The sequence below is a fragment of the Balaenoptera musculus genome, chromosome 6 (assembly GCF_009873245.2).
Source record: "Balaenoptera musculus isolate JJ_BM4_2016_0621 chromosome 6, mBalMus1.pri.v3, whole genome shotgun sequence".
In the NCBI taxonomy this organism is placed as follows: Eukaryota; Metazoa; Chordata; class Mammalia; order Artiodactyla; family Balaenopteridae; genus Balaenoptera; species Balaenoptera musculus.
Window position 1 is genome coordinate 15,781,807 of NC_045790.1, and position 23,468 is coordinate 15,805,274.

The 23,468-nt window shown below is 40.1% G+C and overlaps 1 protein-coding gene across 6 annotated transcripts in view; it reads right to left on the reverse strand.

Moving 5' to 3' along the window:
- The window catches only part of PPP3CC (protein phosphatase 3 catalytic subunit gamma), an 88,253-nt gene extending 74,702 nt beyond the window's left edge, over positions 1-13,551 (reverse strand). For 4 of the 6 annotated variants that reach the window (XM_036855945.1, XM_036855943.1, XM_036855944.1 and 1 more), the window contains exon 1: positions 13,341-13,551. In XM_036855945.1, the coding sequence (XP_036711840.1) occupies positions 13,341-13,545 (205 nt within the window). In that variant the 5' untranslated portion in view covers positions 13,546-13,551. Of the gene's footprint in view, positions 1-12,836; positions 13,187-13,340 lie in introns of those variants that run through there. The other 2 variants (XM_036855946.1, XM_036855947.1) reach the window with 2 other exon arrangements.
- Between the last annotated feature and the right edge of the window lie 9,917 nt (positions 13,552-23,468).

Sequence of the window (23,468 nt, forward strand, 5' to 3'; positions counted from 1 at the left end):
CCTAGTTTTTACCATGAGTCAGGTGCTGTTAGATTACCTGTATTGCAATAAAAATTATTTTACAATGCTTCCAACTCAGAAGCAAAAACCCTAATCAAATCAGGTTTGCACATGATTCAAAACAATAACCAAACTATAAAAATGAGTTTCTGAAGGGGATGGGTGTGGCTACAAAGGGATAGTAACACAAGAGTCTTGTGGTGATGATACAGTTGAGTATCTTGATTGTGGTGGCAGTTATACACATGTGAAATTGCACAGAGCTACACACACACACACACACACACACAAACACACAAGTCCATGTATAACTGGTGAAACTTGAATAAGCTATCTGGATTGCGCCAATGTCAATTTCTTGATTTTGCTATAGTACTGTGGTAGTGTGGGATACTGACATTGTGGAACAGACCTAGGGGAGGATGTATAGGACTTTCCTGTACCTTTCTTTGCAGTATCCTGTGAATCTATAATTATCAAAATAAAAATTTAATAAATTTTTAAAACTAAGTTCCTAAAGTACACTGAAGAAATTCTGCAGCCTTTTCATGGTCAAATTCAATTCAATTCAGTATACGGCTTCAATATACATCCAATACATAAATGACACGTATTTTCATACGTCTAACATCTGATGCAGAACTGCATTAAAGAGAAAGACCACATTGGTGACGACCACTTTAATCCTACGGTAAGTATAAAAGATAACCCTTAAAAGTTATTGGCCTATAAGCTATTATTTTTAGATTACTGTGTGGTCTTATCCTCACGGGACACTAGGATTTACCTAAATAGCTATCTCTGTTCACTCCAAATAACCCTGCTTTCATTCCTATTTTAAGCCAGCAAGCCTGCCCTACTTTTGCAGACTTATTTCCTAATCTACTCACCTGCGTTTCCAATCATGAACCAGTTAAACACTGCTTAAGAGGTTATATTAGATATTATTAGTGAAAGTCATATGTACCTTTCAGGTCCTTTCATAACTGATCAGAACAAATAATTTTATTTCAGTAATCTGAAGTAGCTCTTTCAGATTATTCCCTCTGTTCTTTGATAGTCACAGAACTCACTAGCCTGACAGAAACAATAACTTTATAGTGATCATATGTGTTCAATAAAACAATGCACAATAGTAAAAAACAACTAACTTGCTTTCATGAATAAATCCACCAATTACCGTTATTACTCTGGCCATGCATTAAAACTATCTTATTTTATTTTTAAACTTCCACAAAGCCTTAGGTCACAAGAATAAAATGTACCTAGGCATACACACAAAAAAACACAAATTAAGTCTTACCTCTTTAGGCCACTGATCAACCATTAAAGTTTAAACCTGAAAGGATTATCAATTTATAGAGTGAAGGAGCAAACATTTCTTACGAGATATAGTCTACAGTTTAGTCATCTGCTCTTCCCGGTAGTTACTAGTCATAGGAAGCTCCACAGTTCTAATTTTCTGTCACATTTTTGGGAGGTTATCATATGCTATACTGAGTACTTTTCAAGACAGTATTTAAGCTTCTGAGTATAACCAGAAACGTGTTGCTTGTAGTAGGAACTCATCAAATATCTGTTTCTGAATACATGATTTCCAAAATTCTATCTATATTATAGAAAAGGAAATTTTCACCATTTTTATTAAGGATTTTACGTTTAAGTCCTTTCAAAAGCTAAGGAGATTAAGGTTGGAAAATATAAAATATAACACTGTTAAACTATCACTGCACATATGCCACTTAAAGTCAAACAGACCTGCTGTCAGATCTCACCAAGATTCAAGAAGAATTCATTTAATATAGAACAGCTAACATTTATTAAGCACCCACTATGGGCACTATGCTAAGCACTCTACATAATATTGTACAATATGAAATACAATCTTTAAATTCTGAGGTAGGTACTGTTATCTCCCATTTTAAACTTGAAGCAAGGAAAACAAATGACAAAAGTCACACAACTAGTAATGAGCAGCGCCTGTGCTCTTCCCTACACCGTCTTCAATAAAATAAGCTTCTTATGCTTTCACTTAAACAATTACTAAGCGGATATGTGCTAGGCACTGTATTCAACATTAAGAACACACAGTTCTTGGACTTCCTTGGAGGTCCAGTGGTTAAGACTCCACGCTTCCAATGCAGGGAGCATGGGTTTGATCCCTGGTTGGGGAACTAAGATCCCACACACCCCACGGTGCGGCCAGATAAATAAATAAAATACAATTAAAATATTTAAAGAAATTTGTAAAGCAATGAGACTGCTCATGGGAGCACATGGAAGGCAATATCTAATTCTTCTTCTGATGATGATAGCAGCTAACATGTACTGAGCACTTACTATGTGCCTGTCACTGCACTTTGTGGAGTTTATTTCATCCTTACAACTATCCTGCAAGCTAAGTTTTATTATCCCTCTTCCTCAAATAGGGAAACGGAGGTAAAACAAAGTTAAGTGATTTGTCCCAGGTCACACAGATACCAAAAGAGGCAGAATTTGAATCCAGGTTCACCTGACTTCAAAGCCCATGTTCTAAAACCATTACTCATACAACGTCCTAGTAAAGGAGAAAAAGCTTCTCAGGTGTCCTCTTGGCTAAATCTTGAAAGATAGATAGGAGCTAGTCAAGTTGGGGGACAAGATTCTTCAGAGAAGTAATGCAAAGAGCCCATTCACAGATACAACACGACATGGCATTCTAGGGAACCACAAGGAGTAGGAAAGTAGGTTTGGGAATGGGGGTGTGAAACGAGGAGGAACTAACACAAGGCTAGAGGTTTAGCACGAAGGAACTTCTACATCAACAAAGTTACAGTTTATCCTATGGGCTGGAAACGTTCATGAAGGATTTCAAGCACATGAATGATCCTTTACATTATCCAAAGATCATGATGGCAGCATGGAGATTAGATTAAATAGCCTTAGCAAGTGGCTACTGCAACAGTACAAGCAAGAAGTAGGAGAGGGAGATGAAGCAGAAGTTTATGCAGAAACCAGAAGTCCACAGAACTGATTCTGGTAGAACGGGATATGAAGTGAAAGGGATAGGAGAGTCTGGCCTGACTCCCAGGCTTGTCATGTGAGCCAGTGACTAAATGGGTAAGTGGTATGATTAACAGGGATGGGAAATATACTTAGGAAATCCTTTCCATCTTCTCTCCTTATTAGTGCTTTTTAATATTTATTTTATTCCTCTACCGCCTTACTCACTTGAATCTCTCCAAAAAACAAGTCTGTCACCATATCTGTTTGGGTAATGTTTGAATTTTCCATAATTTTGGATTACATTTATAAGCCAACTAAGCCTCAGTTGTTTGTTTGTTTTTAACACATAGCCATCAAAATAATCTTGCTATCTCCTTAATAATGGGATCTGATCACTGATAGTTTTCTGTCAACTGTCAACTGATCACTGATAGTTTACAGCTATTCCTCTTCTTTCTCCTTTTCTTCATTTAACCTCTTCCCATTCTCTGACACTTCTAGTTTACCCACCCTCTCAACTCCTTAGTCAAGTATACTTGCTTTCTCCATCCTTACTTCTGCATGTTCTTCCAAGACCCATCATGTAGCTGCAACAACCTCTTTTCCTACTAAGCAAGTTGCCTCCACGCCACATCAGCTATAATATACTTTAAAACTCATGTTCTTCTCTTTAGCTTGCCTTCACTAAGCCACCACTGAATACTCAAATATGATAGTGCCTTTCCTGAGTCTAGTTATGTAAGGCATTTCTTAACTGTACTCTTTTTTCTCTCAACTTTATATTTTGAAAAACTGAAACCCTATTAAAAAGTGAAAGAATAGTAAAATGAATATCCATTTGCTCTTTACCCATATTCACCATGGTAAACATTTTGCCACTTTTGCTTTCTCTCTTAAGAAGTACATTTTTTTTTCCTGAACCATATGAAAACAAATTGCAGATATCATGACATTTCAACTTAAATACTTCATCGGGTATTACCTAAGAATAAGAACATTCTCCTTTATAACCACAATACCATATCACACACCCAAGACATTTCCCATTGATATACTATATCTAATATATACTCCATATTCAAATTTCCCCAGTTGTCCCCAAAATGTCCTCTATGACTTTTTTCATTTTCCCAATCCAGGCTTGGCACTGTACTTGTCATTTCTCTTTCATCTTCTCTCATCTAGAATAGTCCTCTTGCCTTTTTATTTTTCATCACTTTGACATTTTTTTAAATAAAATTAAAAATATAGCTCTGCAATACCATTAGCCACATTTCAACTGATCAATAGCCACATTTGACTAGTGCCTACTCTACTGGACAGTGTGGAGAACACTGTTACCATTGTTATAAGATCTATTGGACAGCAATGCCACAGAATTCTACCATTAAAATTGATGTTTACTGTTATCACTTTGACACTTTTGAAGAGTTCAGACCATTTGTCTTGTAGAAAGTCCCATAAACTGGATTTGTCTGATCATTTACTATAACTAGATACAGGGTAAACATCTTTAGCAAGGATTCCATTGGCAATTCTTGAATGCATTCTTAAATTATCTCCTAGTGTTTACTTCATTCAGAATTTCACTCTCTTGGGCTGACATTGTCTAGACACTGCACAAAAACATCATGAATTCTTAGTATTCAATAAATCTAATAATGATCATCAAAGATACACATTCCCTTGGCCAGCTAATATAGCATATTTTTCTGTCACCCAGTCTAGAGAGCCTAATTACCAAGTTATACCCTCTTCTAATAATAAACAAAGACTCAAGAAACTAAAAGATTTCATGATAAAAGTCTAGTTTGCCAACAAAATAAAACTGAATATAGGGAACTAAAAGTTCTCTCTGCATACATCTGAATAATTAGGTAGACTATAAAGATAACTAAGTCAGATATCACTTAGGTTAGGTTGAAATTTTTAGACCTCAGTTTTGCAATTTCAAATGAAGCTAAAATTTAACATGAAAACTTTAAAACAGAGTGTTATATTCTATTAGTGATTGCACCAAAGGATGAAAAGATTAAAAGACAACTCTTTATTGCCATTAGTAGCAGCAAAGCTCTGAAATGACCACAAATATGAGAATTAGCTGAATAATTCTGTCTCTCATAGACGTATGTCTAAAAATTAGCTTTTCCCCAAAATGTCACTTTAATGGAAAAATACTCTATTACCAAATACTGCTTAGGAAAAGTGTTTAATTCTTTTTTTTAAAAATTTTATTGAAGTATAGTTGATTTACAATGTTGTGTTTAATTTCTGCTGTACAGCAAAGTGACTCAGTTATACATATATATATTCTTTTTCATATTCTTTTCCATTATAGTTTATCACAGGATATTGAATATAGTCCCCTGTGTTAATTAATTCTTTAATTCACTTTAAGTAATGAGTCCTTAGCACTTGTCTCTCCAATAATCCAATAGCTTTTTTTTTTTTAATTTTACAGTAAAATGTGATAATGTTACTTTATGGAAGAAAGCTTTATTACCAAATGGCTGATATACATAAGGCTTCAGTCACAACCATTATCATATGGGTAAAAAAGAACACCTTATTCCTGCTTGGAAAAAAAAAAATTAAGTATTTAAATTAAGATGTCCTTTCTGAGGTTTGAGACTTTCACTCAGAGGTGTGAATCTCAAAGAGCATCAATTTCCAGTGTTTAAATATTATAGTTTGTACAATGAGATATCATCTCACACCAGTCAGAATGGCCATCATCAAAAAATCTACAAACAGTAAATGCTGGAGAGGGTGTGGAGAAAAAGGAACCCTCTTGCACTGTTGGTGGGAATGTAAATTGATACAGCCACTATGGAGAACAGTATGGAGGTTCCTTAAAAAACTAAAAATAGAACTACCATATGACCCAGCAATCCCACTACTGGGCATATACCCTGAGAAAACCGTAATTCAAAAAGAGTCATGCACCACAATGTTCACTGCAGCTCTATTTACAATAGCCAGGACATGGAACCAACCTAAGTGTCCATCGACAGATGAATGGATAAAGAAGATGTGGCACATATATACAACGTAATATTACTCAGCCATAAAAAGAAATGAAATTGAGTTATTTGTAGTGAGGTGGATGGACTTAGAGTCTGTCATACAGAATGAAGTAAGTCAGAAAGAGGAAAACAAATACCGTATGCTAACACATATATATGAATCTAAAAAAAAAAAAAAAAGGTCATGAAGAACCTAGGGGCAGGACGGGAATAAAGACGCAGATCTACTAGAGAATGGACTTGAGGACTCTGGAGGAGGGAAGGGTAAGGTGGGACAAAGTGAGAGAGTGGCATGGACATATATACACTACCAAATGTAAAACCGATAGCTAGTGGGAAGCAGCCCCATAGCACAGGGAGATCAGCTCGGTGCTTTGTGACCACCTAGAGGGGTGGCATAGGGAGGGTGGGAGGGAGGGAGACGCAAGAGGGAAGAGATACAGGGATATACATATATGTATAGCTGATTCACTTTCTTATAAAGCAGAAACTAACAGACCATTGTAAAGCAATTATACTCCAATAAAAATGTAAAAAAAAAAAAAGAAATGTATACACCAAAAAAAATAAAAAAATAAATATTATAGTTTGGCAGTTGTTAATTACAATGGTAAACTAAGTATAACTTAAATAATGTTGACAAATTCAACAGATGTGTGCTATATGACTTGCTCACATTGAATATTTATACTTGAAAATGTTTCTTCTGGGTTGGCATTGTATCAAATGACTGAAAATATAAAGGACCAAAATATGAATACAAGCACTTTCAAATCATTTTCATGCTGATTGAAACCAATATGAAAGAATTTAGGTAAAATTACAATATTTATGTTAAAATAATATGAGATATTTGCAGAATAAAAGGTTTAATATATGTCATCCATTTTCCTTTTAATTTAAAATATACCAGTAGATGGAAATACAGTTGACCCTTGAATAAAGAGGGGGTTAGAGGTGCTAACCTTCCACACAGTAGAAAATCCAAGTACATCTTACAATCAGCCCTCTGTACATACATGGGTGGTTCCCCCATACCCAAAGTTCCTCCCTATCCATGGTTCCACATCCTCAGATTCAACCATCCTTGGATCATGTAGTACTGTAGTATTTACTATTGAAAAAAAATCCACGTATAAGTGGGCCCACAGTTCAAACCTGTATTGTTCAAGGGTCAACTGTATTGAAAAGTATTAATGAAAGTATAGTAATGAAAAGTATTAAGAATAGTAGTTTCTGGAAGGAAGGAATATGAAGACTTTGTTTTCTTCCCTTTTGCCTTTCAAATTTTATAATTAGCAGGGTTAAGCTTACATTTAAAAGAAAAAAAATTTTTTTAATCCTTGGTAAATCCATTCTCATAATATGAAAAATGGAGAGAGGGGACAGAGGGCAAATAAATGAGGTATAGGTACCAGAGACTGAAATGGGGTTCAGGATATACTTGTGGAAATAGCCATTTCTGTCCATACTACTCTTCCTAAAATTTTTTAAGAAAGCTATAGCCACACTATTCCGAGTGCCAGGATATTAAAAAAGAACCAGCAGCCTTCAATGTGTGCTACAAATGGCAGTACATTCTACATTTGAATTCCAAGAGAATGGGAGAACTCTATCAGCATCCTCCTGAAAAGAAGTCTGGAGCTTCCCTAGTGGTGCAGTGGTTAAGAATCCCCCTGCCAATGCAGGGACACGGGTTTGAGCCCTGGTCCGGGAAGTTCCTGCATACCGCAGAGCAACTAAGCCCGTGCGCCACAACTACCAAGCCTGCGCTCTAGAGCCCGCGAGCCACAACTACTGAAGCCCGCGTACCTAGAGCCCATGCTCCGCAACAAGAGAAGCCACCGCAATGAGAAGCCCGCGCACCGCAAGGAAGAGTAGCCCCTCTCACCACAACTAGAGAAAGCCCACGCGCAGCAACAAAGACCCAACACAGCCAAAAATAAATAAATTTATTTTAAAAATAAATAAAAATAAAGTGCACATACATTTGTAAGTTGAGAAGGTGTACTGAATTGCTTTCTAGAAAAACTCCACTAAGTGGCAGAATACCGACTGAATATTGGTTGCTGTATTTTGCTGTTTGTCATTAAAACTTATCTGTCCATATTCTAGAAAATATTTATATTTTAATAAAGAAGATAGATCGCAGTCAGATGTTTCCATTCTTGAAAGAAAACAGGTAATATAAATCATAACAATGTCAAGAATATAAACAAAGAAGAAGGGGGTGTGAACATTGTTGTTTCATATATAGACAACTAAGCACAGACTGGGCATCCTTCTAACTCTTGGGAAGCTAAATTGAGAGTACCATTTCTTTCTTTTTCTTTACCTCTTTTTTGAGAACTTCCAGTTGTACAGTGTTTAACATATGGGGATCAAATGTATCTATACTTTAAGATATTCTAAATATGGATAATTTCTAACCTAGGAAAACATGTAGTTTAAGTAAGCGAAAAGAAAAGTTCAGGAAAATGTTTTTCTTGTAATCCTTCATTTGGCATTTGATTTATTAATTGAAAGTTTTATTTAAATGCTTATTAAAAGTATGTGATTTATAATATAGAGAAAATAGCCACAAGAAAAAATAGAAAATTACTATATTTTATCTTGTTCTACCACTCTTTGTCTAGTATGTGTACATGAATGTTCTAATGTATCATAATTTTTCATTTTCATTTAAAAATCTAATGTCCCCAATTCTATTCAGTTTTAAACTATAACAACTTTAACTTCGTATTTTGTAAAGGGCTAAAAGTATGATTTAAACTACAGATGGATATTATATTTTAATCCTAAATGAAAGATAATGTAAATAATACGCATAGATCTGATTTGAATAAAGATTTTTAAATAGTAAAAATAAATAAATAAAGTGCACAATTCAATGATTTAAAAAAAAAAAAAAAAAAGAAGTCTGACTTCTGTTAAAACCCATTTGGCCGGGGCTTCCCTGGTGGCGCAGTGGTTGAGAATCTGCCTGCCGATGCAAGGGACACGGGTTCGAGCCCTGGTCTGTGAGGATCCCACATGCTACGGAGCAACTAGGCCCGTGAGCCACAACTACTGAGCCTGCGCGTCTGGAGCCTGTGCTCCGCAACAAGAGAGGCCGCGATAGTGAGAGGCCCGCGCATCGCGTCTGGAGCCTGTGCTCCGCAACAAGAGAGGCCGCGATAGTGAGAGGCCCGCGCATCGCAATGAAGAGTGGCCCCCGCTTGCCTCAACTGGAGAAAGCCCTCGCACAGAAAACGAAGAAAACAAAAAAGTTTTCTTGTCACTAATCCTGGTTTCCTTTCTCCTTCTAATTACCAGAATGAAAAAATAAAAGTATTTTAATAGTTTTCCCCACTCACAACTAACCCCTTTATTCAGACCCAACACAGCCAAAAATAAATAAATAAATAAATAAATAAATAATAATCAGAAAATTACAGGAAAAAAAAAAAAACCCATTCGGCCACCAAAGAGCAAACTCAGACAATGGATTCTCTATATTTGTTATGTAATGCCTAGTGAAATTTCCTTGTTGCTTCCGAAAAGATTCAGCCTACAAGAATAAACTTTTTATAAAAATCACTGTCAAAGAAAAAAAATTCCTTCAAACAGGAAAAGAAACTTGGAAACCAGAAAAAAAAAAATCAAGCCGAAAGATTTTCAAAATGCAATTATTTGAGTTTCTCATTTTCTGCTCCAGATACGAGTAGTGATGCCCCCAGTGTATACGGACTGTTCTGGAGGCTGACACAAATTTTAATTTTTAAAACAAAGAAGAAGCAAATGAGCACCAATTGGGAGTACATTACAGATGGCTCTCCATAAACATTTAATGAATGAGGGAAATCATAAGAATGTTTATATTTTTAAACACAAAATAAATACCTTCAACTGCTAGAGAAGAAACCAGCTGCCAGGGAAGTACTAGACAGACTGTATTATTGGTTTGTACGCTGTTATCCATGGGATTCCACCCAGATATCCTTCATATTGTAGAAGAGGTATTTTCCTGACTGGGAACAGTTTCCTAACTTATAATTTCATATGCTTTCTGATTCTGATATTTTTTGAATGTTAATGATTTCTCTATTATCCACTTGTAAAGTAGCTGATCTATTCTCACACTACTATCATGTTTCATAATACTACCTTGTCTTAAGCTTTTCACATCCGTTATGTTATTTGCGTGGCTGAGATGCTTGACAAAGAAGGTATTATTAACCCTATTTTGCAGATGAGATTATTGAAGCAAAAAAAGAGAGAGTTTAAGTAAAAAGGCAAGGTTAAAAAAAACGCAAGGTCACAAGTAAGCCAGAAAAGTAGGAGTAAAACCTCCAATCTAGTCCTTCATTTTAGGAAGGTTGCTGTTTAAAAGGCACAAAATACAAATCACTCCCACCCACCCACTCTTCTCCAAGATTTGCTCAAGCAAAACAATTAAGTAGAACTTAAAGTTAACAGGAAATGACAAAACCAAGAATAACTGGGGTGTGGTCTCACCTCTGAAAAAGATTTCCAGCTGTGAATAAATGCAAACAACTCTGGCCAGAAAAGATAACATTAGATCAGGATTTAGAAACCAGTACAGTACAACAGGACCTTAGCTATATATACAGTGACACCTTACTTTCTTAGAATAAACCTCAATATTTCAAACTCAGGAAAACCCAGAAAAAAAGCAACTTAAGTCACCAAGAAGCCAAAATTGCTGTGTTCAAGTTCTTATACTAAAGTTTTTATATACGAGACAAATCCACACATTCTAAGCGCTTGAAATCATTTATGTTTCATTTTTTTAAGGGTAATCTTATAATATGCAGTAATTTATAAAATTTCACCAAAAAACAAATTTGAATCATATAGACTATGAGGGTATTCACTTAACTGTGGGCATGCCTAGCAATAAGCCAGCACCTGCATTTTAGCTACATTTTATTTTACTTTACTTTTATATTTAAGGGTCTGAAAGGGTCATTTAAAAATTTCCTTGATATCTTACGGCACGTTACGGTAGAAATTACATACTACAATGGCGATCAGAATTTGAGATTCATGAAGGTCTGAGGACTACCAACCACTAAGCTTCACTCAGATCCTATTTATTCTGACTTGACACACTATTCTGGTTTATCTGGTTTCCCTGCCTACTTCAGCTTAGAAGTGGCAGATTAGAAGGGCATATTTTGACAGATAGAGAGCAGTACTGCAGCAGATAAACTAAGAACAGACAAAAGCACTAAACTGGTACAGCAGTGAGGAGTCATTTTAGCACAGGAGGAAACTGCCAACACCCTTATACAGCAGAATGCACCAGCCATATTAACTGCATAGGACAGAAATTAATGTACAAAATGACCTTGATTTATCAAAAAAGATTATGTTTAGTAGATTCTGAATCTTAAGAGAGGGTTATATACTCTTCATGGGTTATATACTATAAAGACTGACATTAAAATGGTCAAAAGAATTTAGCAGTTAAAGGGCTGTCAGTTCTATGAACAATTCTCTTAAATCCCTAATGATACCACACAAATGCTGAGTAGATAAATCTCAAAAACCTCATTACATTTAGTAAATATTGTATAGTGTAGATAATTAACATTTATGATCAACACTTATGATGATGACTTTTTAGGGGGGAAAACTACATTACACACTAAAATTACATATTGCAGACAATCAACATTTATGATGCTTAATGTTTTTAGGGGGGGAAAAAAACCCCTGTTATACACTAAAATTCTCTCCCTTCATTGAACATTCAATAATTTTTCTCCACTTAAAAAAAAAGTTTTCTTGTCACCAATCCTGGTTTCCTTTCTCCTTCTAATTACCAGAATGAAAAAATAAAAGTATTTTAATAGTTTTCCCCACTTACAACTAACCCCTTTATTCAGAGGTCACTAACACACCTGGTCTCGGTATATTCCCTTCTTACAAAATAGTGCTTTCAAACCGAGTATTAAAACTCAGAGAGAAGACTTGTACTTGTCTTATGTCTGAACAAAAGAGGCACATAAATTAGTGGTTATGTTTAAACCACTATTCTTAGTTTAAGGGCAGAAACAACTACAATGTAAAACCCTGTATGTATTAGTAAGGAACACTTTAGTGTATTTTGGACATCTGAAACAGAGAACATCATTCTCCAAGTCTCTATGGCCAAAAGGAAAATAAAACACCAACAATCATGTCAAGAGATCTGTAGATCCCTTTCATATTTCACAATATGAATTTATTTGCATTTATTTCACTATATTGTTTCTTTTACTAACAGCAGTGACTTGTGATGATCTGAAGAAAGTGGGCTAAAAGGTACGTGGTATCCATCCTTAAAAAAAGGGTGGGGAAGTTGCAAGAAAGATCTGATCCTACAGAAGAGGAGCGGCAGAAAGATCTGACTTGCAAGCGTCTACTCAACTCCCTACCCACATCACCCTAGATGGCTTCCCCCAGGTAAGAGCCTAGAAAAGAGGAATCGTTTCTTTTTAAAAATATGTGGATCCAGACTCTTTGGGGGTGGTGGGAGAAGAAATCGCCACCCTGCCTGGAAATCCGACACTACGGGAAATAAATAAGCAACCTCCAGCTAGCTACTGGTCCAGGTGCAACAGAAAACGCCCGGTGCCCCCGCGGGGGGAGCCCCGGTGGGGATCCCGGCCTCCCGTCTCCCACACCCCCTCCAGGTCCCCCTCCGGGATGGGCGCCGCCAGGGACCCCGCCGCCCTCCCGCCTCCTGTCCTCGGCTCCCTCCCTCCGGCCCCGAGCCTTCGTCCGGCCGGGGGCCGTTTCCCGCGGGTCGACTGGAAGGCCCGGCCCGCTTGGCACCTTTGATGACGCGTTCGGTGGTGGAGAGGTGGAGGTTCCTCCCGGACATGGTCCCCTCGGCCTCCTCCCGGTCCAGGAGACCGCCAGACGTGCGCCTCCGCCTTCGCCTCCAGCGGTCTCGGCTCCCCGGGGCCGGTCAGTCAGCCGTGCCCCGGCCCGGCTCCTCAGGGCGGCCCAGGCACCAGAAGGAGGCGGCCGCGGCAGCCCGGCCTCGAACCCCACGGACAGGATGCGGGCCCACCGGCCGCTCCCTCCTGAGGCGCGGAATCGCGAGCGCCCGCGACCGCAGTTGAAGGAGGCAACCCCAGCCGCCGCGGCTGTGCGCGGCCCGGCCCCGCGTGCACGCGCGCGCGTTCCCGCTCGCCGCCCTCCCAGCTTCCCGGCGGCCCGCGCGCCGCCGCCGCCGTCGTCGTCGCCGCCGCGGCCCAGCGCGCGGCCCCGCTGCCTCAGCCGGCTCGGCCGCCTGACCTCCCACTCCCGGGCAGTCGGCGACCCTGGCTTTACCCTTCGCGCGGAGGCTCTCGGCCCGCGCGGCCGCCCTCCGCGCACGCGCGCTTCCTTCCGCTTCAGCTTCCGACAGTGGTTTTCCCTTCTCTGCCTGCCCCTCCTGCAGCTGACTCCTTCGCGGCTGCCTGCGCCGCCCGGGCCTGGAGCACCTAACAGCGGCCCCTCGGTCCTGCACCAAAAGCCCCAGTGGAGCAGCGGCCATCTTGTGACCCGGCCCGAGCGACCCAGCAGCCTCTCGGCGGAGCAGTGCACCTCCTGTCCGCTTGGGGCCACCTTGCAGGGAGCCCTTGCCCTCCCAGACCTTCCCCACGGGTGACCTCCCTGCCTTTCCTCGGGGTCTCCCCCCCACTCTGTCTAGGAGTCGTTATCAATTTGATCAGGCTCCGTCCCACAGTTTACCCTCCCCCCAGTCAGCAAACCCATTTAAACCCCTGGTTTAAGTTGTCACATTTGTCGAGAGCGGTTAGTATAGTAAGAAGGACGTTCGCGTCCATCCCAGTTCTAATCCAGTAGTGCGCGGGGAGGGGCGGTTTCCGAGTGGGTGGATAAGACCCTCCGCTAGGCGCCGTGGCCTCCTCTCTGCCTTTGCACTTGTCAGAAAGGGGACGGCAGCCAGCTCCATGGAGCCCCTGGGCCAGACCTCCTCTGTGCAAGGAACTGACCTTTTCATAAGTTCTGCGTGTCACCTACACAGCTAGAAGCAACCCCTTCTTCCCCTTTGACGCAGTGACACAGTACCTGCCTCCCCCGGTCATCCTTACTGTGGAACACGATGGGCAAGTCTCCGTAGAGTCAGCAATCTGGCTCCTCTCCAGGTTAAAAACTGACCTTTTCTCTCCTTAAATTGTAAGCCTAGAATAGAAACTGTCTTCCCTCATCGAGTATAGTGCCTGGTAAAGTCAAAAGTATTTTGATTTTAGCCGTGATAGTGGAATATTGAAACTGAGATCCAAGGAAGTATATGCAAATTACAGGCAAACCGGTCTTAACAGTTACTGTGGTGGCCAATGAGTAGTCATAGGTGGCCCTGTACATTTAAATTAAATAAAATTAAAATATTCATTTCTTTAAGTGCACTAGCCACATAAGTGCTCGATAGCTACCTGTGGCTAGTGGCTAACTAATTGGATGTGGTAGAATAGGACACTTCCATCATAGCAGAAAGTTCTTTTGTACAGCTTCCAGGTAAAAGATTATAGGAGTTAAACCAAATCTCCTTTAATATAGATTTATGTATTGGGAGGAGATCTGGGGATACATACTGGAGTCAGACCCTGAATTATGCCTTGCAGTTTTGACCTAAGGCCATTCATAGCAATCCCAGCAAGGCAGGAGCACCTGAAGGAGCTGAATAGATTTTGGTTCTGTTTTCTTGGGTCTTGACTTCAGGCTTCCGCCCAAGAGAATTGTTCAGATATCCTGAGGAAGTTCTTCACTTAGGAAGTAATCAGAGCTCCACACGTCTATCAAACAGAGCAAATTTCTAATGGTCAAAAATAAATTGGTCCCTGCAGCGTAGTAGAGGCTAAAAGCCATCTGGAAGAACATAAACAGGATGGCTAAAAACAAAGAGTTTAGGAAAACATTGCAAACCAATGTGAAGAGATGGATTATCCAATAATAGTTGTGGAAGAAGTAACCAACTATCCGGATCTCAGATATATCCTTGTTTTTTTGGCCACACTGGGCAGCATGCAGGATCTTAGTTCCCCAACCAGGGATCGAACCTATGCCCTCTGCAGTGGAAGCACAGAGTCTTAACCACTGCACTGCCAGGGAAGTCCCTGGGTCTCAAATTGGAGCCACTCCTTAACACCAAACTTCATAAGTAATAAAATATGAGAATTAAAACAAGATGGTATGTTTCACATAGCAAAATGGAAAACAAAAAGGGGACACTCTTGGTAGAATTATAAATTAGCACAATCTCTCTGGAAAGGGATTTGGCAGTATCAATCAAAGAAGATATATGTATGGCCAATGAAAAGATTCTCAACATTGTTAGTCACCAGGGAAATGCAAAATAAACCATACTGAGATACCACTTTACTAGCCTAGTAGAAGAGCTAAAATTAAAGACTCTCGGTCTTCCCTGATGGCACAGTGGTTAAGAATGCAGGGGACACGGTTTCGAGCTGTGGTCCGGGAAGATCCCACATGCCGCGGAGCAACTAAGCCCGTGCGCTACAACTACTGAGCCCACGTGCCCCAACTACTGAAGCCCACCCACCTAGAGCCTGTGCTCCGCAACAAGAGAAGCCACCGCAATGAGAAGCCCGCGCACCGCAATGAAGAGTAGCCCCCACTCGCCGCAACTAGAGAAAGCCCGCGTGCAGCAACGAAGACCCAACGCAGCCAAAAATAATTAACTAATCAATTAATTTTAAAAAATGACTCTCAACACGGAAGTGTTGGCAAGGATGGGAGCAACTCTCCTACATCGCTGGTGGGAGAGTAAAATGCTACAACTTCTTTGGAAGTTTCTTGTAAAGTTAAATATACACCTACTCTATGATTCAGTAATTCTACTCTTGGGTATTTTACCCAACAGCAATAATTACCCAAACAGTAGAATACTACTCAGCTAATAAAAAGGAAATAATTACTGATGCATGCAACAGTATGGATGAATCTCAAAAACATTATGGTGAACAAAAGAAACAAGACACAAAATAGTACATACTATGATTTCATTTGCATAGGAAAATGTTTAAATGAAGTATGAAATTGGATGCAACATTATGCTTTATGCAAAATCATACTTTAGATGGAAAGATATTGGTTATCATGAGAAAAGCCTCAGGAGATAACGAAAAGTGAAAAAGTACAGTATGGACCCCATATTATTAACAGAGAAGCTAATGTATGCATAAAAATGCTAGAAGGAACTATTAATATGTTCACTCATTGGATAAATATTAATTAGGTGCCAACTGTTCCAGGCACTGTGCTAGGTAGTAGGGTTACAGTGATGAACTAAAATCAACACAGTTCTTACCACCATGGAGCATTAGCTGATGAGGAAAAAACTGTTAACAGTAGCCATCTCTTGGTGGTATGATTAAAAGTCACTTACAAAAAAACAATTAATTTTCTGTATTTTACAGATTTTCTATGGTGAGAAAGTATTACTTTATAACTAGGAGAAAAAAATATTTAAATGCTCTTTTCTTTCAAAGGCCTGTTGTCCACGCCTATTTCCAGTAGCATTAAATATTCATTTGGGGAACTTTCTGAGAGCCTTCTCTGATCAAAACAAAACATCTAGAACCACTCAATGAAAACATAAAAAGAAGAAAACTCTCATTAAGCTCCCTTCCCAAACAATTTTTTTAAATGAATAAGGCTTAAATGCACTGGTGGTGGTGGTAATGTTTTTAGTCATCACATCAATAGCTCCTGGCAACAACTGGAGGGTTCTATTTCACTCAGCTTGTACAGGTATCCACCTGGCCTGGGTCAGTTGCATTTTCATTTAATTGATGAATTTGATTCTCTTTCCTTTTACTTTCTGCATTGGTCAGAATTGACTACTTAAAACTATCAAGATTCATGCTAAATTGGCAATTCTACTAATTTCTTCAAATCTAGGTTTCCATGTTACAGGGCTTGTGAGACTTGGTATATTTCCTTATGACACTCCCTAAGCACTTCATAAACCTTAATTAATGACTAACTCTTCTGAGAAATAATTACGAATGCTTTTAATTTAACAAAAGCACAGGGAATCCTAGTTTCCACTGTTGTACAAAAGTAATCTGGCTTCAGTTTCTACGTGTATGAAGCCATTAAATATTAAACTTCTGTGTTAAATGCAGAGAACTGCAGAATATTTTAAAAACTGCAATAAAATAGCAAAAGGTATTTTATAGTGTATAATCTCTAATTTTATATGAAAAAGCACTACAGAAATGTTTTTATTAGTAATACATATTGTATGGACATTGTATACTATATTTTACTCATATCTTCCTGTGAGTGCATTTAATTTTGATTAAATTACCTCAGAATGGACTCCTCCCACCACAGTTGAGGTCTAAAAAAAATTAGCGACTCCATATTAAAAAAATATTTTTTTTGCAATTGGAAAAACATGGCCTAAAGCAACATTCTACCAATCATAGCCTGATATCAAATTTATAATCTCTTTAGACTTTTTTTGTTTTGTTTTGGCTTTGCCGTGTGGCTCATGGGATCTCAGTTCCCTGACCAGAGATTGAACCTGGGCCCTAAGCAGTGAAAGCGTGGAGTCCAAACCACTTGGCCGCCAGGGAATTCCCCCCTTTAGACTCTTGTAAGTAAAAAATGCGAATGAAAGTTTTGCTGACTGGTAAATATATATTTACAGGTTGATATTCAGGCCATTTGGGGGGTAATATGCAAAGCTCTTAACAGTGTGTTATCCCTTGGTCTTCCTGGGAGAACCCAATACTATAACTGTGACAAGGATTGGGGAGCCCCAAAGCTGCCATCACCCCCTATTACTTTTGTTTAGATCCTTAAGAAGTAGGAGAGAAAATGGTGGCAGTCATTGCTGGCTACATAATACAGTACAGTCTAGGAGAACAGAATTTAATAGCTCTCTCATACCTGGGCTCCAGCATTCCACAGCATTCCTTCGTTGCTGTAGGTAAATGTCACAGGCATTCATCAACTTGCTTGGGCCACAAATTTAGAGTTGGGGGCCAGGCAGAGAGGGACGCTCAATCCCTCACACACCATATCCTGTAAACCTACTCCCCCTACAGTCCATTTTTCCATACAACAGATCTTTCTCAACTTAAGTCTGATTTTTATCATTCCTCTGCTTAAAACCCTCAAGTGTCTCCTTTTTTCCTGAAAGTGATCTACTTCTTAGTAGACTTCTGTCTACTTCTTTGAACTCAGCTCAAACCTCTTCCCTTACATCCACTACAATTCAGACATAGTGGCCTTGATTATACTGTATATACTGCAATTTATACAAATAACCTCAAACAGACCAAGCTCATTTCTGTCCCAGAGCTCTTGCATTTGCTGTACCACAGGGTTTCAAATCATTCCCTCCCCATCCAGGTCCAAACTATAAATGAAATAAAGGTTTTGAGTATATTTTTAAGTGCTTTGGGGTATGTGTGAGAAATGTGTAGGAAAGCATATATTTTTCAGTTTCTCAAAGGAATCCAGACAATAAAATGTTAATGACCACTGGTATAGAGTTTTAATTTATAAAGCGCTTTCTTATACATTTACTTCTCATTACGTTTATGCAGGTAGATAGTATAGAAATGATCATTTCTACCTCGTAGATAGACATTGAGGTGTGAAGAGGTTAAACATATCAGAGTTCACACAGCCAGTCAGCGATAGAATTGACACAAATCCATTCTTTTGGACTCAAAATCCTGTGCCCTTTTGGCTGAAAACCAAGACATAGTCCATTCTTGCTTATCTTCATTTGCTTCAAAAACATCAAAGTTAAACACTTTTCTAAGGGCTTTCTTATTTAAACTAGCTTATAAGGCTGCATTAGGGCTTCCCTAGTGGCGCAGTGGTTGAGAATCTGCCTGCCAATGCAGGGGACATGGGTTCGAGCCCTGGTCTGGGAAGATCCCACATGCCGCAGAGCAACTGGGCCCATGAGCCACAACTACTGAGCCTGCGTGCCTGGAGCCTGTGCTCCGCAACAAGAGAGGCCGCGATAGTGAGAGGCCCGCGCACCGCGATGAAGAGGGGCCCCGGCTCGCTGCAACTAGAGTAAGCCCTCGCACAGAAACGAAAACCCAACACAGCCAAAAATAAAAATAAAAAAATAGAATGTAAAGGATGTACCAAGGTTTAAAAAAAAAAAAAAAAAAAGGCTGCATTAAAATTTTCAATGAAAAAAATTTTATCATCAGCTGGATCAAGGCAGTTTTCAAGCAAAAATTTAATGTATGAACAAAGGAATGCTAAAGAGTTTTCTATTAAACTAAGTAGAGCATAATTGGGGAAATAGCTTTGCAGGAATAAATTTAGCACACCTTAAAACCAAATGAAAATAATGTTGAGCTCTCTAATGTTTAGATTTTACCTACCCTTTTAATTAGCATACACAACTGAACCAGCTATCCTGAAAAATCAATTTAATCTAATTTTTTTAAAAGTTAGTTTTCCCAGAAAAGAAAAATCTAAATTTAATCTCTTTCTCCTGCTCGTGCAGTTTTCAAGAGAAATGGGATGGGGGGGATCTACATTATTTGGAGAATTACCACAAAACATTTAAACCATGTGAATTTGGCAGCAAAGATACTTCGTCTCAAGGGCCATGCCTGTGTAATGACCTATATGGGAAAAGAATCTAAAAAAGAATGGATATATGTACAACTGATTCACTTTGCTGTACAGCAGAAACTAACACAACATTGTAAATCGACTATACTCCAATCAAAAAAAAAAGGGGAGGGTATGCCTGTAGGATACAACCAGACACCAGCTTCAAAAGAGCTTGCTTCATTAACCTCAGGAACTTAAAGGGAACATGGCACTTGAAAGAATCTCCTATTCTGGGAGGATACAGTAGATCAAAGAGACTTTTTTCCTTCCTTATGAGCATCTATAATTAAAGACCTAATCCTTTATTTTAAGGAAGAAAAAAATGTGTCCTTTATTGAATTAGTTGTTTTCTTTTCCTGAAAACCCACGAGGTTAACATCATGTTTTGGAAGGAATTTCCTTTTAACCGGCCTGGGTGTCATTCTTAGATTTTGGTGCATATAAAAATGTTAGCCTAGCAGCATGTCTGCCTGGCGTCTTGGGACCTGCCACCTTCCCTGGACAATGTGAAGCCCAGTACCCAATCCCCACCGCCTGCAGAGGCCCAGCTTCATGCACAGCAAGGGCAGCAAAAGGAAGGACAGCCTGGAAGGGAGAAGCATGAATCCATCCACTTACAGGGTGTGTCCACATCTAGGCGCAGGCAGCGATAACCATGGTATCCAGGATTTCTCCAATGAGGACCAGTTCAAGTTCCACTATGGGGTTCGAGGGCCTCCCCTGGGCAGCTGCAGTGCCCATAGGTGTGGCAGTGGACACCGATGGAGACATTTTCAAGGCAGACTATGACAACCATTGGGTCAGCATCTTTTCTTCTGAGGGCAAGTTCAAGACCAAGATTGGAGCTGGTTGCCTCATAGGCTCCAAGGGAGTAGCCATAGAAGTGAATGGACATATCATTGTGTTTGACAAGTTGCTGCATCTTTACCTTCTGGCCCAGTGGCAAGCTGGTTGGCCATTTTGGGGGCCATGAGGCCACTGACCAACACTTTGCAGGGCCCCATCTTGTGAACAAGAATGAGATTGTAGCGATAGATTTCCATAACCATTCCATGAAGGTGGACGGGGCTGGCAGAGTTCCTCTTCAGGTTTGGCTCCCACAGGAGGGCAACGGGCGGTTCAACGCCCCCACGGGAGTAGCTGTGGATTCCAGCAGCAGCACCCTTGTGGCTGACCAGGGCAGCGCGGCACCCAGGCGTTGCACGGCTCTGGGTCCTTCCTGTCCTCGTATCAAGTCTGCAGAGCCATCGCAGCACCCACGGAGCCTGGCACTGACCTCCGATGCCCCCGTCGTGGTGGCGGCCTATGCTGGTGTCAACGAAAATAATCAATTAACAATCTATAATAGGAATAGAAGAGTTTTTTTGAACCAAACTGAGGACTACAGCTTCAAGACAGCATCTCAGATAACTGAGGAACTGTTCCAGAGAAGCATGGTTTTCAGCAGTTTTATATGTTGTCAGAACAAAGAACACTAAACAAGTCAGGGATACATTCCTTCAAGGTTAAAAAAAAGATCAGCACTACACAGTGAGTCAGTATGACCTTGGCATCTGGGAAAGGAGTCTTATCATTGAAGGAGTATCAGCATTGGCGTCCCAGGAAGGGAGACATCTAATCTTTACTTTTAACATGGACATTCTTTATTTTCGGCCAATGTACCCTTTTCTTAATAATTAAAGCAGATGAGGCCTATGCTTCACCAGTAGCGGCATGGAGGCCCGGCCTAGCTCACGCAGGGATGTACCTAGGGGTGACTGGACAAGAGGCTCTGGCCAGAATCTGGCAGCCCTGAAGGTGGGTTGTGGGCATGGGTGCCCTGGTGCCTTCCTCTTCCCCATCTCCCAACCCCAGGGTTGCTCTTTATTTACTCGTTTCTTGCTTTTAACTGGGTGGGCCTAGACTGTGGTCTCAATGACGTCTGCAAAGCTTCCCCCTACCCTTTTTACACACCTCCCCCGTCCCCTCAATCTGCTCCCCACTCCCCCAGCCTGGGGCGGAACAGCCTCGTACTCCAGGGCACAAGGCCCTCTGATGGTCTGTTTACCACCCTTCACACAAAGACAGCAATACCCCATCTCTTTAATGAAATGAGTTCACACAAAAAGCCAAATGTAGGACGACGTGTATTTTAAGAGCACATTTCACATTTAGAATCACCTCATCAAAAAATTTCTTTCCAGGGGCCTCTGCTAGGAATTTCCTGATGGTTTTCTATTACATACGTATATTTATAACAACCTATGGATTATTGCCTAAGTTCATTCTTAGGCAACCTCAATAGAGAAGCAAACCACAGATGGAGAGAAAAAAAAAAAAATCCAGAGCCTAATGGAAGAAAGAACTACTTCTTGGCTTCTGATTGCCAGAATTAGAACACTTTTAGGTTATTCCTTAACTGTAACTGATGCCACTGTTTCGGGATCCCATCCACTGCTAGGGTCTAAGATTGCTGTCATACGGGAAGGGTAGTCTGTTAACTCCCTTCCTTCATTTAAAATAAACCTTGAAGAAACATCTGGCAAGAATTGTGATGTTGAAAATACTTTTTTGGCTGACAGATCTAAACATACTTAGCTGTGAGATGATAAGGACCTATGGATCTTTTCCAAACACCATTTTTTTTTTATATTTAAATGGAATATAATTCAGTTTATTCCAGAAGGATGAAAAGGATTCACTTCTGCTGGGATTCAAACCTATCATTCTTGAGAAGTCCACGTGTATCGCACTGGATCATTAAGAGTACAAAAATCTTTAAAATAGATGAGCATTTTGTTTTCCCACGAATCAAAAATCCTGTGTCCATGTTTGGTGTCTTCATTATTTCTCGAAATGGATTTTGCTCAAATCAGATCTCAGCATCACTGAATGGTAAAGAAGAGTGTGCAGAAACAACTTGATAGGAGAAGGGCATTCACCTTCCACCAAAAATGTCCTGAATGGCTTAGCTGGTTAGCAGTATTACAAAGAGATGGCTGAGATCAAAGTTTTAATCTTCTTAGTGACCTGTTTACTCTGCTTAGCTCTATTCTATACTGGCCACAAATTCACCTCTCAAATTTCTGTTTCTAAATAAAGAAGGACCAGGAAACAAGGCATTAGCAAAACCAACACCAAACACAGGAAAACACAACAGAAACTGCTGCCAGTGGAAAAGGAGCCCTTCCATCAACACAGAACTTGCAGGCATTTCATTTCATCTTTTCATTCATTCTTTCTGTGTGGCAGGTGCTGGTATCACAGAAAGAAACCAGGTATATTGCCTCTACCCAGAAGGAACTCGGTTTATAAAGAACAAGAGAGATTACAGTGCAAGTCCAGTAACTGAGGTGTTAACAGGGAGGCACTAATCCCAGCCTGGGCAGGCTCTCCAGAGGTGGCACAAGCCGAAGGACAGAGTGACTATCATTTTGAACAGCTGTAGCAGACGTTAGTCCAATATAGTAGCTACTTAATGAAATTTAAAATACCAACAGGAGGGGCTTCCCTGGTGGTGCAGTGGTTAAGAACCCGTCTGCCAATGCAGGGGACACGGGTTCGAGCCCTGGAGCTCCCACATGTCATGGAGCAACTAAGCCCGTGAGCCACAACTACTGAGCCCATGTGCTGCAACTACTGAAGCCCGCACGGCCTAGAGCCCGTGCTCCGCAACAAGAGAAGTCACCGCAATGAGAAGGCTGCACACCACAACGAAGAGTAGCCCCCGCTCACCAAAACTAGAGAAAGCCCGCGCGCAGCAACGAAGACCCAATGCAACCAAATATAACTAATAAATTAATTAATTAAAAAATAAATAAAAATCTTTAAAAAAAATAAATAAACAAAAAT